This window comes from Neoarius graeffei, chromosome 21 (assembly GCF_027579695.1).
Source record: "Neoarius graeffei isolate fNeoGra1 chromosome 21, fNeoGra1.pri, whole genome shotgun sequence".
NCBI classification, from domain to species: Eukaryota; Metazoa; Chordata; class Actinopteri; order Siluriformes; family Ariidae; genus Neoarius; species Neoarius graeffei.
This window is the reverse complement of record NC_083589.1, coordinates 23,736,726-23,754,614: the sequence shown is the minus strand read 5'-3', so window position 1 is coordinate 23,754,614 and position 17,889 is coordinate 23,736,726. Positions and strand designations below refer to the sequence as shown.

Genomic DNA, 17,889 nt, shown 5'->3' with positions numbered 1-17,889 from the left:
TACAGACCTCTCCATTCTTTGTAAGTGGGAAAACTTGCAAAATCGGCAGTGTATCAAATACTTATTTTCCCCACCGTAAGTGGACATTTCTCCATAGCTTGGTTTACTTTCTAGTCCACATTACAGCATTTTTTGTTTGTAAGATGTTTACTGTGGTTCCCTGTCCCATTTTGTCCAGATTATGTGCTGTATAACTGAATACATTTTTCTTGTTGAACCACTTAATCTTAATTAGGCGGAATTAATGTAAAGAAATAAAGAATATTCTGTGTCCTCCTCTCTGTCTTTGACTCTAAATGTATCGTTCAGGGTCCATCTCTGTTCAACTCAAAATGGAGGATGGTAAACTGAAGAATGTGCAACTGTGGAAATTCTTGTGAACATATTTAGGATCTTATGACTCACTGTGTTCCCCTATTGTCAATGTCCTTGGGAGAAATAATGGAGTGACTTATTCAGCTGACCAAATGTGCTACTACACAATGGGGAAGTGAAGGGTTTTGACATGGGGCAGCTGTGTAAGTTTAGTCTCTTACTAGCACTGTGTGGCTCAGTAGTGAATAAAGATTCAGTGGAACAGACTCTCATTTCAACGGTAAGTGTATTTGCATATTTTGCTCTATATTTTTGTATTTGCTTGTACTTTTTTTGGGGGGGGGGGTGTCTTTGGATTCAAGCAGGGGGCAGAGAGAAGATATGATTATAAGGAGACAAAGCATTGGCAATCCTGTCATAAATCTTGTTTCACATTCATGTCATTCAAATATAAAGGAAAAAAAAACAATGGAGAAATTACACAAGGCACAGTATACTTTGACAATCTTATCAAGTCAAATCAGCTTCCAGTATTTTTTTTCTTAAGTTGCAACCATTTTCAAGTCATATCTCTATTGCACTGCTCCATTTGAGATACAGTGCTCAGCGTAAATGAGTGCACCCCCTTTGAAAAGTAACATTTTAAAACAATATCTCAATGGACACAATTTCCAAAATGTTGACAAGACAAAGTTTAATATAACATCTGTTTAACTTATAACGGGAAAAAGTAAGGTTAATAATATAACTTAGATTCCACATTTTTCAGTTTTACTCAAATTAGGGTGGTGCAAAAATGAGTACACCCCACAACAAAAACTACTACATCTAGAACTTTGTATGGCCTCCATGATTTTTAATGATGGCACCAAGTCTTCTAGGCATGGAATGAACAAGTTGGTGACATTTTGCAACATCAATCTTTTTCCATTCTTCAGCAATGACCTCTTTTAGTGACTGGATGCTGGATGGAGAGTGATGCTCAGCTTGTCTCTTCAGAATTCCCCATAGGTGTTCGATTGGGTTCAGATCAGGAGACATACTTGGCCACTGAATCACTTTCACCCTGTTCTTCAGAAATCCAACAGTGGCCTTAGATGTGTGTTTAGTCATGTTGGAAAAGTGCATGACGACCAAGGGCATGGAGTGGTAGCATCTTCTCTTTCAGTATAGAGCAATACATCTGTGAATTCATGATGCCATCAATGAAATGCAGCTCCCTGACACCAGCAGCACTCATGCAGCCCCACATAAGGACACTGCCACCACCATGTTTCACTGTAGGCACCATGCATTTTTCTTTGTGTTCCTCACCTTTTCAGTTTTGAAGCCATCAGTTCCAAAAACATTTATCTTGGTTTCATCACTCAAGAGTATAGAGTCCCAGTAGTCTTCATCTTTATCAGCATGGGCCCTGGCAAACTCTAGGCAGGCTTTTTTGTGCCTGGGCTTTAGGAGAGGCTTCTTTTGTGGACGGCGTCCATGCATGCCATTCCTCTGCAGTGTACGCTGTATTGTGTCACGGGAAATAGTTACCCCAGTTTGGCTTTCTACTTCTTTAGATAACTGCAGTGAACTTGCATGCCGATTTTCTTCAGCCCTTCTCATCAGAAGACGCTCCTGTTGAGGTGTTAACTTCCATGGACAACCTGGACGTCTCTGTGAGATGGTTGTAGTTCCATCTTTCTTAAATTTTTGTACCACTTTTGCTACAGTATTCTGACTGACAAGCTTTGCTGATCTTCTTGTAGCCTTCACCTTTGTGGTGGAAAGAAATAATTTTCTTTGGGGAATTCTGAAGAGACAAGTTGAGCATCACTCTCCATCCAGCATCCAGTCACTAAAAGAGGTCATTGTTAAAGAATGGAAAAAGATTGACGTTGCAAAATGTCACCAACTTGTTCATTCCATGCCTAGAAGACTTGGTGCTGTCATTAAAAATCATGGAGGCCATACAAAGTTCTAGATGTAGTAGTTTTTGTTGTGGGGTGTACTCATTTTTGCACCACCCTAATTTGAGTAAAACTGAAAAATGTGGAATCTAAGTTATATTATTAACCTTACTTTCATGTTATACGTTAAACAGATGTTATATTAAACTTTGCCTTGGCAACATTTTGGAAATTGTGTTCATTGTGATATTGTTTAAAATGTTACTTTTCAAAGGGGGTGTACTCATTTACGCTCAGCACTGTATTTGTAACCCCACTGAGTTCCGTCCGGCACCACTTCCAGTCTGTCTCTCCTGGGAGGCTTTCAGGCACAATTTCATGACTCTGGTACGTCTATAAAACAAAAAGTGCATAAGTAACATGAAGTTACTGGAACTGCATCGTTAATATCTCACCTGGCAAAGTTGACCCACGTGGTTCTCCTTGTGTATCCAAACTCACCGATCCAGGGCTCGACATTAACGGTTGTCTGCGTGTCCAGGACAAGTGATCCTTTATGTCGGACAAGTTCATCATCTCAGTTACTTGTCCGATTGGACAAGTGCCAAAATACACCGATATTCGGGTTACATATCAAATTTATCAGTTTAGTCACATGATTTCCGAAGCATCTCACTCAACATATTGTTTTGATGAATCGCCGGATGTTTCTCTTCAGAAAGAGTGATGTGCGCATGCGCAATATTCCGCTTGCGAAACTGGCCAATACCGCTTCATGTGTTTGAGCTGAAAAGTAAATGGTCGTTTACCAGACCCTCCAGGATTTCACGATGTTGTGATTTGCAACATCAACACAAATTCAACCAATCCCCATGAATTCAGGGCGGTGTTACAATTACATCCGATCACCGCAACTTTCCCGCAAATTTGACCAATCGTTGGCGTCGTCTTGAGGTGACGTCGACAAACTACCTTACTTCCGTGTACATGTTCAAGAGAAGCAGAGTGTGCGAGTAAGTGTTTATATAGACTTAAATTCTGTTACTGAAAGTGTGTTATGTTTACAGTGAAGGACTGTGTGCACCAGTGGCGGCTCCTGAATTTTTTTTCAGGTGGGGCAGTTTTCCCCCCATTATGTCTACACAGACCGTAAATGTCCACAGGACTGAAGTAAATTGACCTAGGCAGCAAATCAATTGGCTGAACTTGTTTTTGCCTGGTAAATTCAGATATCAATATAGACAATATCTCTCCTCTCCACTAGGTGGGAACACTAAACAAGTTAAAGGTGGCAAACTAAGGTAGCCTAGTAAACTAGACCCACCCGCCTAGCGGCCAAAAATATTTTTGCCTACGAGTGGCAAATTTTCACATTTAGTCTGGCTTGCCAGGCTAAAACTAAGGAAGATTCATTGTGAAGCCTTCAAAGCAAAACATTTGGCATCACAATCAATTAATATTACATTACTCATTTATTTTCTCATATTATTCCAGTATTCTATAATAAGTAGACACAAATTCTTAATTATAAACATATTCTAATTTCTTCAATTCTAAAGAATGCAATTAAAGTGGCAGGATATAAACCAAAAAGTGTTTATTTAAGTTTTGAAAAAGATGAAGAAAAGCATAACCATCAAACAAACATGTGTAACTTAATTATGTGTTTTTTTAATATGGAATTGCACCATTTTAACAACAAATAATTCTAAATAAATTATGCAGTTTTTTTTCCCCAAGAATTCCTCCAGAAAGCCATGCCTTAAAAGGAAATTTAAAGTATTACAAGCATGTCAATGAACACAAAAGGCTTTAGTTATTTAGCTATATATACACACAAGGTTACACAAGGTTTTGTAGTCAGTGCAACTTGGCTTAACAAGTTGGAAAAAAGGTAAGGTGCTGCTGGCTCCAATGAACACATATACTGTACAATATATAAAAACTGAAAATATGCTTAATTTACACCAAGTCAGAGAGAACTTGAGGCTACTGAAATATTCCAAGCATGGCAATGTTAAACTGCCATTGGTAAAACAAAAAACATGGCAATGTTAACTGCCATTGGTAAAACACACACACACAAAAACAAACTTCTGCCTAGTAAATTCAAATATCAGATATCACTGTACCGTCTGCTGTGCTACTTCCAGGGTGGAAGAGAACACAAGGGTAGCAAAAACGAGCATTGACTACATCACAGCCAGCTAGCCAAGTTTTCTGGTGGTACCAGTTCTTGTTAAAACCTCTTGAGCAGGTCTTCTCCCCCTTCGTAGACACTTGCTTGATGTTTAAATTCGGTCTAGGAGGTCCTAGCTGTTTGATTGCCGTTTTCTCCTCACTGGTACGACGACTAAAGGGAACTTCTATCAGAGACGCTATCGTATTGTTGCACTCAACACTCGCCGCCATCTTCATAGAATGTTCACACATTTCCCGCGCAAGTTGCGTTTTCCAGCCCAAAATTATGTTCAAAACCCGCCAAAATGCACTTAAAACCAATCTGGCAACACTTGCGCGGCACAACAGGTGTATGACGTAAGCACGCTGCTTGTGCGAGCACATAAAACCTAATAGAAAATGCATTGGGAGCAGGATTTTCGAAAAAAACGTACGTACCATTAGTGTCAATGGGAGATTTTGGGGCAAATCTGAACCTGACAGAAATCGCCCCAAAAGGGCGTGGCTACACCAGGCGCGACCTTAGCCTGATTGGACAATGACATTACTGTTGGTAGTAGGAGTAGATAAAAAAAAAAAAAAATCTCGCTCCCTGTTTGGGAGTGCGTCGCCCAAATCGCCCCTATTAACGAGCCGCCAGTGGTGTGCACTTTACATTATTTTTTACTTAATATAAGAAATTAATGGCTGCCAACATTTTTGCCAAAATGGTATTTTATTTTCCATTGTTTGGCAGCTTCAGCATCATACTGTGAGATTCTGTTCAAATTGTTTTTTTCTTCTATGAAGCCTGAGCCATTTATTTTATTAGTTTATAATTATTGTTTAATTTAGTCTTCAGGAGAGACTGCCTGCACACAGTACTAGTATTAATAGTTTTTTCTTACATGAAAGCTGAGGCATTTATATTATATTTTAAGGTAACTTTATGTTGTGCTGTGAGGTTCTATGCACTTTAACTTTTGAACCAACAGGTGCATTTGGATAAGTAAAGCCTATTTTTCTGCATTTTGTAGTCCTGGTAATCTTTTATATTGGTAAAGTTGTTTATAGGACCATTTCTTAGTGTCTTTGTTTTTTTCATCAATAGTTTTTCAGTAATAACTTAATATTTAATATACTCAATTTTAATCACAAAAAGAGAAAATCGCAACAATTTCTCGCAACTTTCACTTCCTTCCGCAATGTAATCGCAACAAAAACCTAAAAAACACCACAACTTTCATTGCAACCATTAAATACCATACAGGAGCCACACTGAATAATTAGACAACAACAATTAATCAGTGGAGGATATATATTCAAAGTTAATAATTTAAAAATGAAAATATATATAATTTTAATTTTCTGGTTTTCAATTTCTCATAAATAAATTAATGATTGATGGAGTCCAATTTTTTTCTGCAGTGAATAGATTTTTGTGTTAAAGTAATTCTGGTTAAATTAGTTTATTACAAATAGTTTATTTGTGTTTTTTTTCTCAAATATTTCTTCAGACAAGTCAACTTCACATTCGGACAAGTAAATTTCCTTTCAACTTGCCCGACGGGACAAGTGGTTTCAAAAGTTAATGTAGAGCCCTGATACCCCTTTTCCACCAAATCAGTTCCAGTGCTGGTTCACAACTCGTTCAACTTGCGAGCCAGCTGAGAACCAGTTTGCTTTTCCATAGCTCGGGGTGCTAAGGGGAGCCACGTCATTACGTCGCTGTATACGTCAGTTACGTCGCTGCGTTTGCATAAACCTTGGCGTGAACATCGAAGCAACAACAATAATAATAATAATAATAATAATAATAATAATAATGGATGACTTCACGTTTGTACAGCTGCTGCTTCTCATCGCTTAAAAATGGCGACCTTTCGCGGTCTTGCTATTGCTGTTGGTCCTAACAACTCCACCCCCCCCACTGATGTAAGCGGTTCTTTCCTCTGGCCCAGCAAACAGTGTTGCCAGATTGGGCGGTTTTGAATTCTACTTTGCGGGCAAAAAAATGGCTTGGGCTGGTTGACAAAAATTGGGCGGGTTTTTATCAGATGCTTATAAATATTTCACACCAACGTTCTGTGTGAGAATGCAGCCAGAGACACTTATATAGCCTTAGAAGGACTTTGATGCAGCACATTCTATGTACTATCTACGTCCACTAGTCTACATCCAATCCAATCCATATTAAACACTTCTGTAACCCAATCAGGAAAAACAGCTATCTTTGGTCAACTGAGGCAAGTCATAGACTTAGTTTACCCAGTACCCCTTAGGTATTTTAAACAACCAAAATCGAGCATTGGCCTAAATTAATCATTAACAATAAACATTAATCTCATTAAGTATTATTTCAACAAAAAAGGTCTATGTAACTGTAAGACTAATATGAATGTGTGTAATGTAGTGCAGAAACTGAACTCATAAACTTGTAAATAAGAATGACGCAATCCATTCTCCAGTTTCTCTTCTCATGTTACATTCAGCCATGCATCGTAGCCTAACTTTTTTTTTAACTGAAGTATATAAAACAGGTACAATCTAACAAATCCACAAAAATCAGGATGACAGATGAAGAAAATACATGGATGTAGACAAAAATAAATTAAGCAAAAATAACTAGGCCTATAAAATTAATAAAACAAACAGGATAAATAAAAAGATAAATAAATAAAAGACAAATAAAAAATAAGTAACCTCAGCAATGCAGATGTTAGATATGCATCGTAGCCTAACGTAGCCGACATAATATTATGCGTGTGCGTCACCTACTGGTGCATGTAGGATTCAGAACACAGCAGATGATTGCAAAGTTATAATCTGATTCAACCATACGGAGCCGAGTACCAGACAGCAGATTTTTCACCTCCAGCACTGACGGTCTCATGTTGCCATTTAGAAGTTGTTTGCATTGTTGTTCGATTTACAAATAGTATACTGGTCTTTAGCTGCATTATTTTTACTTTACAAGATAGGCATCAAGTACATTTTACATTTTGGGCGGTTTTAAGTGCATTTTGGCGGGTTTTGAACATATTTTGGGCTGGAAAATGTCAGCAGTGTCTGGCAACACTGCCAGCAAAGAGTTGGTGCTAGCCTGGAACTGTTTTTTCTGGCCCCAGAGCCAGTTCTTTGTCAGTGGAAGCAGAAAACCCGGTTCCAAACTAAGCACTGGCTGCGAATCAGCCCTGGAACTGCTTTGGTGGAAAAGGGGCACAAGTGAGCGCGGCTTCTAATCTGGCTTTCTTGGCAGATCTTTCATTTATCCTGTTGCTTCTTGATACTGCAAGAAGTTTTCGTCTTGATCTTCTCGTGTCCTAATTTGAGTGTTGGAGCCCAATCTGGATTTGTTTTATCGTGTAGGTCTGCCAGTGCTCTTGCAAGGTGAGAAGCAAAGTGTTCATGTTAAAGATCAAAAATTCAATTTAATCAGCAGAAAACATTGCTTTAATTAGCAATGAACTCTTACCAGATATAAAGCGGTCACCACACACGCGGATGTAATTAGCTTTTTCCTCATTTAAGTCTTTACGATGTATGTTTTTGAACCACGGCATTCTCTGGACAGTTCATCTGTTTTGTCACCGTTTTTAATTATTTTGGGGAACTTTGAAAAACCGTTTCTCTTTGTCACAAGTAGCATCATCACCGCACACAAAGTAGGCATTCATACTTGCCAACTTTCCAAAATTCTCATGGGGGAGAAAAGTGCGTGAATGACCTTTTCAATTGGACGAGGGTCTGATGTGCGGTTGAAACGATAAAAACAGTGGATCCCAATTAATTGCAAACCATTTGAAATTTATACAATTAAAGAGTTTTTGAATTGTTGATATTGTTCGATCAATTACTATAGGTTATGGGATTCATGTATCAGGCATGAGAGAGCTCAGAGTGAAAAATCTGAAATAATACTCTTGTCTTGAATTTTAATATAATAACAATGAAAGGGAAGTCTTAAATCAGATTTTTAGCTGAAAAATTTCATGCCTGAATATTGTATGTATACATACAGAGACCCACAGAAAATAACATAAGTGATGCTTTAGAAGAATGTTTATCATTTCTTAAAATAGTCACAATAAACGAGAGTATTATTGAATTATTGAAGTATTATTGGATTGCTTCAAATGTGTTTTCCTTCTGTAAGCTCATGTAAAAAAACAGAGAACTATAATATCATATATAAATTGAAATTTTAATAAGATTTAACCAAAAAAGTAACAACTCAATTAAATAAATACTGTACTGTTTAGTACTACTAAAATGCATGTCTCCACTTTCCAACAGAATTTTAAAAAAGCACTAGAAATACTATCAGAATCCTATCGGAATGCATCAGAGGAATTTGCTCATTTGCAAACTTTGACTGAACGTTTTCAAACAAAATTTAAAAACGGCACTATAAATACTACCATACTATCAAAATATACTCCACAAAGAAATTCACTCGAATGCAAAATTTTAGTCCGACCAAAATACACTCACTAGTAATCTTTCACTTAAAACCTCAAAACTTTATCAAAATCAGTCACTTTCCAGATAATTCACTTACTTTCACTTAAAACTTTCAAACATAAATTCAAAATAGCACTAAGACACTCCCACACTATTCAAATATACTCACCAAACAAATTCTGTCATGCAAAATTTCACTAAACACTTTAGAAGTTGTACAGTTTGTTTCTGAAATGGTATGGAAGACTAGTTTAATTTCACACTCAAATGTCCATTATATTCTGATTTAAGGTATCTTTACCTTAAAATGTGTAACTGACTGGTTGAAAATTTGCTTATCCATGGAAATTCATTCTCCCATGCAACCTGGTATTTGCATTCATATTTCTGTCATTTGGTACTGGGTTTAGTGGCTATGATGAATGAATGCTTATAAAAAATGTCGGACAGCCTGGGTGAATCCTACATTACGGAAGTGACTGTCGTTCTGTTCGTTGATTGGTTAAAAATCAGCAGTGTTTCTCATACGATTCTGATTGGACATAATTGGGAATATTTTAAACTTGGCAGTAGGGATTTCCCAAAATGGGGAGATTATCCAGTTTTTAACAAATACGATTGGGAGGCGGGAGATGGAGGCTAAAATCGGGAGCCTCCTGCCGAAATCGTGAGGGTTGGCAAGTATGGGCATTGTCTTTCTTCAAAGGCAATGGCGAAGCATGACGCGTTGCAGAAGATGTGAAGCGCTGGTTCCTGTTTGTTGTTTATCATCCAACATGGCGGACTTCTGGGTTGGGACATCAAACGTGACGTCACTTGCACACAAAGAAAAACAAGACACAGCACTGGAAACATTGTTTTAAATCTTATTGCATTACACTTAGTGTTCATACACACTCATTTCCGTTTCTGGTTGAGTTTGCTGCCTCTTCTCCCTGGCGTTTTCTTTCTTTTTTTTTGTTTTCTTTAACTGTGCTTCTGATTTTTGGCAATGTGTTGCAAATCCATTTTGTTTCTTTTTGGTTAATTTCGGACTCTGCTTGCTTGGTTTTGACACCGGCTTTTTGCAATCACCTGTCGTTAACCTGCCTGCCAGCCCCCTCTTTCTTTCCACCTGCTTGACTTCAGCAGTGGTGAGTGATACCCCTTTTCCACCCAGTCAGTTCCAGGGCTGGTTCGGGGCCAGTGCTGGTGCTGGTTCACAACTCGTTCAACTTGCGAGCCAGCTGAGAACCAGTTTGCTTTTCCGTAGCTCGCGGTGCTAAGGGAAGCCACGTCATTATGTCGCTGTATACGTCATTACATCGCTGTATACGTCAGTTACATCGCTACGTTTTCATAAACCTTGGCGCGAATATCGAAGCAAAAACAACGCGGAAGAAGAAGCAGCAGCAACAACAACAATAATAATAATGGATGACTTCGCGTTTGTACAGCTGCTGCTTCTCGTCACTTAAAAATGGCGATCTTTCGCGGTCTTGTTATTGTTGTTGGTCTTAACAACTCCGCCCCCCCCCCAGCTGACGTAAGCGGTTCTTTCCTCTGGCCCAGCAGAGAGTTGGTGATAGCCTGGAACTGGTTTTTCTGGCCCCAGAGCCAGTTCTTTGTCAGTGGAAACAGAAAACCTGGTTCCAAACTAAGCACTGGCCCCGAACCAGCCCTGGAACTGCTTTGGTGGAAAAGGGGCATAAGTGAGCTTCCACCATGTACTACGCTGTTGCCTTGTTTTATGTGCTGGTTAGTCAAATTGCTTCCCTGCACCGTACTCTGGGTGTGGTTCCGCTGGTGTTTATGAGCGGTGTTAGGCTAAGGTGGCTTTGTACCCTACCTATCCATCTGTTTTTGGATCGTGACTGTGGGTCTGGGTATTGGTTTTGTGGCCCGGGCTTTTACCCGTGTTTTACACCTACTCGCCGGAGGAATTAAAAAGCCTTAGTGCGCGGCACCGCTTGGATTCCACGGTATTTAAAGTGCATATTCTGGACCAATTTTGTTTTTTTATATGAAAGTATGTCCTTTTACACACTCATCCAGAAGGGTAATTTTGCACGAGGCCATCTGCCTACAGCAGAAAAAAATAAAATAACAAAACGCGTCTGGAAAAATCCCAAGGGAGCCTGGAGCCAGATTCGTGACGTCACATGCGGAAGCGCCAGCAGGCTGCGCGAGCTTTGCACGGTTTCAGTGCACAGCCTGCGTAGACCAAGCACTCCCATTTCTCTCTCATTGTTCGGTCTTTTGGGAAACAATGAGTACTAATCCCATCAAGATTGGTGTTGCTACACCCTCCTATGATACATCTGTTAACCATTTTAATAATTATGTGATAACGTTGAAGAAATTTGCAGAAAACCACCAGGTGATTTTCTCATAAACAAACCAGCGCTGATGTAGGATTCAGAGGGAGGCGTCCTGCAGATGACGTCACGAAAATCAATGTTTCCCGGGAAATCCAAATGCCAAGTTTTTTCAGAGGCGGACCAATTCGCCTCAAATGGCTTGATTTCAACTGAATTTTTCTGGTATTGCGCAAGGTAAAAAAAATTGCAGAGAATGCAGAATGTTACAGATATTTGACCAAAGTTTAATATAAAATAGGAGAATTACATTGATCTTGCTCCTGAATTTACCTGTGATATGCACTTTAATCTGTGCCGCTCTTTTGGAATCGCGCGCCGCCCTCGGTATATTCACCGGTCTCTGCGCTCTCCAACTGCTCATTATGCTTAGGAGTCTTCCATACCCATCATACGGACTTGCAATCGGATTGCCAAGGTCAACAAGAACGCTAATGATGGTGTTTTTCACTCATTTGGGAAACTGCAATGTTCTGCTGTCTCTGGATTGTCACCTGTATTTCCTGCAAAGATTGGGCTTTTAAACTCCCGCTCCATCACCAACAAAGCATCACTCATTAATGACCTAATTATCCAAAAGACCCTGGACATACTTCTGCTGGTGGAAACATGGCAACAGGCTGAGGACTATCTACATTTAAATATGTCTCCACCAGCTGGATACACACATATATCAAAGCCACGTCTCACAGGGAAAGGTGGAGGTCTAGCTGCAGTTTTCCAATGTGGTTTGAAACTCAGTTTGTTTGTTTTTCATGATGTTACATCCTGTGAATATCTGGCTTTGAAAATCTCTACTCCCATACCAATGTTGCTGCTCTTAATCTATTGACCTCCCAAATCATCACCATCTCCAGGGGCGTAGCTAGGGGGGGTCCTGGGGTGCCTGTGACACCCCACCCCACCCCCCCGTCGGACCATACATTTTTCAATAGCCACATAAGAATATTAGAAAAGCGCTCACTGTAATTTTTCTAGCATTTTTTTTTTTTACTAGATTGTCACCTCAGCCTCATTAGGGTTTCTATAACCTTGTATGGACTTCCTGTAGTTTGGGCGTGAAAACCAGTTTGTCAGAGTGTGTGCAGGAGAGGCGGATGTAAATGCAGATATGTTAAATAATACACAGTGTGATATGAGCGTAAAGTGTGTGAAACGCACACAACAGGCAAACAGTCCGAAACAGCAGGCAAAGTCGTAATTGAGGAAACAGGCAGGAGGTCAATCGAGGCGCGGACAGAATATCAGAGGCAAAACTATACAAGCTCAAGGGACAAGAAACAGGAGTCGAAAAACCAGGAGGTCAACAAGAACAGGGACTAAAGCTCTGTAAGGCACACTAGACGCGGCATAATACTTTGCATCGTCCTTGCATGGGCGAAGTCCTTAAATAGCCCAAACGTAGTTCATTGATTAAAGACAGGTGTTCTTTGTTAACGATGCATGGCACAGAGCTCATTAGGCGTGTGCGCAGCCTGAGGCGCACCTTCAGGTGCACGAGCCAAGGCACGCAGGACTGACACAGTTCTGTGCAAGCACAACACGATCACACTAGGAAGCATGGTCAAGCTGCCAGTGTAGCTGCAGTCTTTTTAGGTGCGAATTATGAGTATTTCCTCATGTTAATAATTCTCCATGTCAAAACAAGCTAAACTTTCATCCTTCTTTCGATGTGAAGAGAGGTAAGCAATTTATTATATATTTTTTCCCATCAAAGTTGTATTTTGTGGCTTCGAAGCTAAGTTTTAGTGCCGTTTCAAGAAAACGTGGAAGAAACAGCAATAATGGAAGAGCCAGTTTCTAAGCTACCTAAAACTAGCAATGGTAATTATTTTTTGTTACATAATGTACTCAGGGCGGCACGGTGGTGTAGTGGTTAGCGCTGTCGCCTCACAGCAAGAAGGCCCGGGTTCGAGCCCCATGGCCGGCGAGGGCCTTTCTGTGTGGAGTTTGCATGTTCTCCCCATGTCCGTGTGGGGGTGCTCCGGTTTCAAAAATTCTTGCGACAAAATTTCTCTCAAAATAGCCGCAAATACGTCGCTGGTGTCGCAAAGCTGTCACGAACCCTTCTCAAGTCAGTTTCCGTGAGACAGGAAGTGCAAGTGTATCTCACTAGGCTGCGACTAGTTGGAGACATAACAATTGCGATAAAATATGCGAATATCAATTCAGTGTGATTCCAAGTGAAAATTCTTGCTAATTCGCATATTTTATTGCAATTGTTATGTCTCCAACTAGTCGCAGGCTGTTGCAGCCCAGTGAGATACTACCCTTACTGATGAGCTCTTGACTGTCTTTGAATGTTTTGGTTTAACTCAGCATGTTGACTTTCCCACACATAATCATGGTCATATACTTGACTTGCTTTGCTCTACTGGTATAAAAATTGTATCTGTATCGGGTTCTGATCAGGGGTGGAGCTAAAGGGGAGGTGGGCGGGGCCATTGCCCCTGGGCCTTGGGCCCTCCCCCTAGCCGTACAGGGCCCCACCCTTTGACATTCAGGCCCTCCCAATAAATGTGCCTTACGTGATTTCATTGGAAATTCCTTGAAACCTACAAGTTTTCACATGATTACAGACTAGTTGACCTACATATCTCTCATTTTTGCTACACATTCTTATCATGGTTAAAAAAAAAAAAAACACTGTGAAATCAGGATAGTTGAGGCTTTTCTTGGATTCGAGATAACTGTGAACGCATCCGCTTCTGAACTGGAGGGCTGAATTATTAGCTGCATTGAAGGGAATGGCTTAGATCTCTCCAGATGCCGTGGACAGGGTTATGACGGCGCAGCGAACATGAGCAGAATTTATTCTGGTGTCCAAGCGAGAATAGCGGAGCGGGAGCCCCTTGCTTTGTACGTGCACTGTGCAGCTCATTGTCTGTCTGAATTTGGTACTGAATGATTCTGTCAAAACTATCCCAGAGATTAGACAGTTTTATGATGTGGTTGAACAACTGTACAACCTTTTTTGCTAACAGTGTTAAGAGATGGGCATTACTTGGTGACTTATTGAGCCCAGAGAGCAGGGACATAACCCTGAAACGCCTCTGCCCAACCCGCTGGTCCTCCTGCTACGATGCGCTTGTTGCGTTAAAGTACAGATATGGAGATGTCATTAAAGCTCTCACTTACAAGTGAGAAAATGAATGAACGAGATGAGGCAGATGCACTTAAAAAGGCCATTACTAAATTTCAGTTCATATTTTTAATCAGCCTTCAGACAAAGATTTTGGAGTGCACTAATGCCATCTCAAAGTTACTGCAGGAGAAGACCACTGATCTCCTCAAAGCGTCTGCACAATTGCAGAATGCTGTACGAACTCTACAGGAGTACAGGGAGCAGTTTGATGAGGCAAAGGCTTCCACTCTGGCATTGGCTGTGAAATGGGGCAGTCAAACGCAATTTGTAGCCACCAGGTTGAAAAAAGTGAAGCGCCACTTTGATCACCTTAGCGAAGACTCAAAGCAGCTTTCCGATGCAGAACATTATTTTCGGGTGAATGTGTTCTATGCATGCCTTGATGTAATCATTCAGCAGCTGTCACAAGGGTTTGTCAGTTTAAATAGGACTGCTCATTTGTTTGAGGCTATTCATCCAAATACGCTCCAGCATGCCAAGGACGAGGAGCTATACGAAGTGGCCCATCGACTGTGTGATCACTATAGTCGGGATATTGACTCCAGCTTTCCTGGTCAACGAGTGTCATTTAGGGCTTGTTTCAAGGAGCAGATAGTGAGACACACATCTGTGCTTAGCCTGGCCAGGTTGCTGGTAGTAGATCATCCAGCAGTAACTTCTACATTTAGTGAGGTGTGCACGGCCTTCTTGCTTTTTTCAGTTTCCCCGTCTCAGTTGCGACAGCAAAGCACTCTTTCTCCAAATTAAAATTGATAAAAAAATTATCTCAGGAGCGCAATGGGTCAAGAGAGACTCTGTGGATTGGCCATTTTATCAATTGAGAATGAGCGAGCAAGAGCGCTTAACATCCCTCAAATAGTCGACGAATGCCTTTTTAATGACGAACGCAGGTTTCCATGTCGGCTTTGTAGTTGAAGATGTGCTTACACAATGAGGGTGTATCATTCATGATTGCTGGATTTTTTTTTTTTTTTGTTCAGTGTCTATTTGGAACATAATAAAAAATGAATGAAAAACACAGGCTATGTAGGCCTATAAAAAAATAATAATTAAAAAAAAAAAACTTTGAGCAAGATCTGTTCTAATATAGCTTGATTATATGCCGCAGGCCTTCTGTTTGTTTGCAATTTCGCCATGGCTAGGTCCAAAGGCTACTGTAGGTGCATTTGGGTAATTGAGTGATCAATCTCATTAAATCTGAAGGTTAATAATTAAATTGAATCAGTCTCATATTATCATTAAATCACTCATGGAATCAGTCTCATTAATTAATACCATTAATTTTGGTGCTTAATAATAAATTACCAAACAGCTAAATTATGGTATATTCCAAATTATTATGATCACTTATCATATTACATAAATCATATGCACCTTTGAATTCTTGGAGATTGGGGACTTCAAAGATATTGGAACACAAATAAACACACAGTTTCAATAATAAATGAATTTATTATAACAAAGATAAAAAATGGATAATGGCAGTTGAAATATATACAAACAGTGAGGTGTGTGTGTGTGAGTGTGTGTGAGTGAAGACAAAAGATTAGCTTTGTGTGCTAATTAAGATGTGTTTGTGTGTGAGGCCTTGTGACCACGTGTTTCTAAGTAAAGCAGGGAAAATTAGCTTTGGTAGCTAACTAAGACAAAGGAATGCTAGCTAGCATGTGTTTGTGTGTGAAAGGCCTGGTGAGGCCTGGAGACCACGTGTTTGTGTAGGCCTAGATTAGCCTCATGTGGCTAAGCTAAGACAAAGGGAAGCTAGCTAAGGTGGGTTTGTGAGGCATGTGGCCACGTGTGGAGGCCTAGATTAGCCTTGTGTTTAGCTAAGACAAAGGAATGCTAGCTAAGGTGTGTTTGTGTGTGTGGGGGAGGACCACCGCGTGGTAAGGCCTTTGGCCTAGCAAAAGAAAGGCTAGCGTGGGTTGCTAGCTAAGGTAAAGGAATGCTAGCTAAGGTGTGTTGGTGTGTGTGGGGGGGGGGACCGCCACATGTTTCTAAGACAATACACTTAGCTTTGGATGCTAATGGGACAAAAGAAATTAGCCGTAGGCTAATTTCACTAGCTTATAACAGTACTGAATCCACTGAAACCTTGATAAGGTCAAAATGTGTGATAAAGAAATTGAAGTGTTAGTGAGGAATAAAGAGAAGCATGCACAGCCTATCTATTAAACAATTGAGAGAACATAGAACAATTAATTCAATTCGACACGCTGCGTGTCTACAGTGTAAACAAACCGTTCCTGAGTTTAAATTCACACTACTTCAATAAAAGCTAATTCCTAAGACTAGGTTTTTTTGATTATGCCCCAAAATGCCAGTCTTATGCGAGATTATGAGAAGATGTCCCGAGACTTTGGAGTTTTCACCGTTGTGGAGATCTCCGTGAAGCACAGGGAATTTCTTGGAGAGGCTGAGTTCACAGGAGCCCGTAGAGACTTCTGTAGAAAAACAAAGAATTCTTGGTCCGACGCTTCGTAGCTCGTGGGAAGGAAATCTTTGTAGAACAAGGTGCACAGCGCTTCAGTTAAAAAAGGGTCCAGCCGCTTTCTCAACTTTGAATTAAAACTGCTTGGGCGGCAGTTGTGACGTCACTTCTAATACGAATAAAACCGGTTGTAACTCGATTGAGTTAAGAATCGTGCGACTCTGGAGTCTACCTTGGCCAAGGGTAAGAAAGAAATCGCGCTAAATCGTGGATCTTGCAAGAAAGAGGTCTTTTTCTGGTTTGCTCGGGTGAAGTGAGCGATTCCTCCTTGTGTCCGTGTTGAATTCACGGCGCCGAAAGAGGAGGAGCTAGGAGTTCCCGGGTTTCTTATGCTTTCATGGAGGATGTGACGTTGGTGATCCTGCCCCCGCATGACGCAGGTCAACGCGGAAGTTGGCTGATGGGAAATGTAATTTTTAAAGGGACTGTACCTACACTACGTTCTTAAAAACTGCTTTTTGTTAGATATAGTCTGAGTAGGCCTATATGCCGCAAGCCTTCTAATTTGTTTGTTTGCAATTTCGCCATGTGGGGGGGCCCTGATTGGTGTTTTGCCCTGGGGCCTTGTGTGCAGTTGTTCCTCCACTGGTTCTGTTGTAGGTTTTACTGACCACAAGTTGATTGAGTGTTGTCTCAGTGTGCCTTCTTCTAAATTTCCTCTGCGTTCTACGTTCTCTTTCCGTAATCTTTCTTCTACTGATGTGCATTCTTTCTCTGCCTCTCTCCTCTCGTCTTTTTGTAAATTTGCTGAGGTTTCCTCCCCTGATGATACAGTTTCTATTTACAGTAATACTATATCTAACACACTTAACACTTTCGCTCCACTTAAAACTAGACAGGTCTCCGCAAATCGTGCTTCTCCTTGGTTCACCTCTGAGCTTAGGGCCATGAAGGCCAAGGGAAGGCGGCTAGAGCACCTTTATAAGAAAACTGGCCTTACTATTCATCTTTCACTCTTCTCTGAACACATCGCAAAGTATAAGGATGCTCTTAATGCTGCCCGATCCTCCTACTACGCTAACATCATTAAGAGTGGCAACCATAGACCCAAATCTGTTTAATACA

The 17,889-nt window shown here is 40.5% G+C and overlaps 1 protein-coding gene across 3 annotated transcripts in view; it reads left to right on the top strand.

Moving 5' to 3' along the window:
* The first annotated feature begins 9 nt into the window (after positions 1-9).
* LOC132869588 (adenosine deaminase 2-A-like) overlaps positions 10-17,889 on the top strand; it is a 29,356-nt gene continuing 11,476 nt past the window's right edge. Inside the window, exon 1 of one of the 3 annotated variants that reach the window (XM_060902848.1) lies at positions 10-595. In XM_060902848.1, coding sequence (XP_060758831.1) covers positions 506-595 — 90 coding nt within the window. In that variant the 5' untranslated portion in view covers positions 10-505. Of the gene's footprint in view, positions 596-12,387; positions 12,871-17,889 lie in introns of those variants that run through there. The other 2 variants (XM_060902850.1, XM_060902849.1) reach the window with 2 other exon arrangements.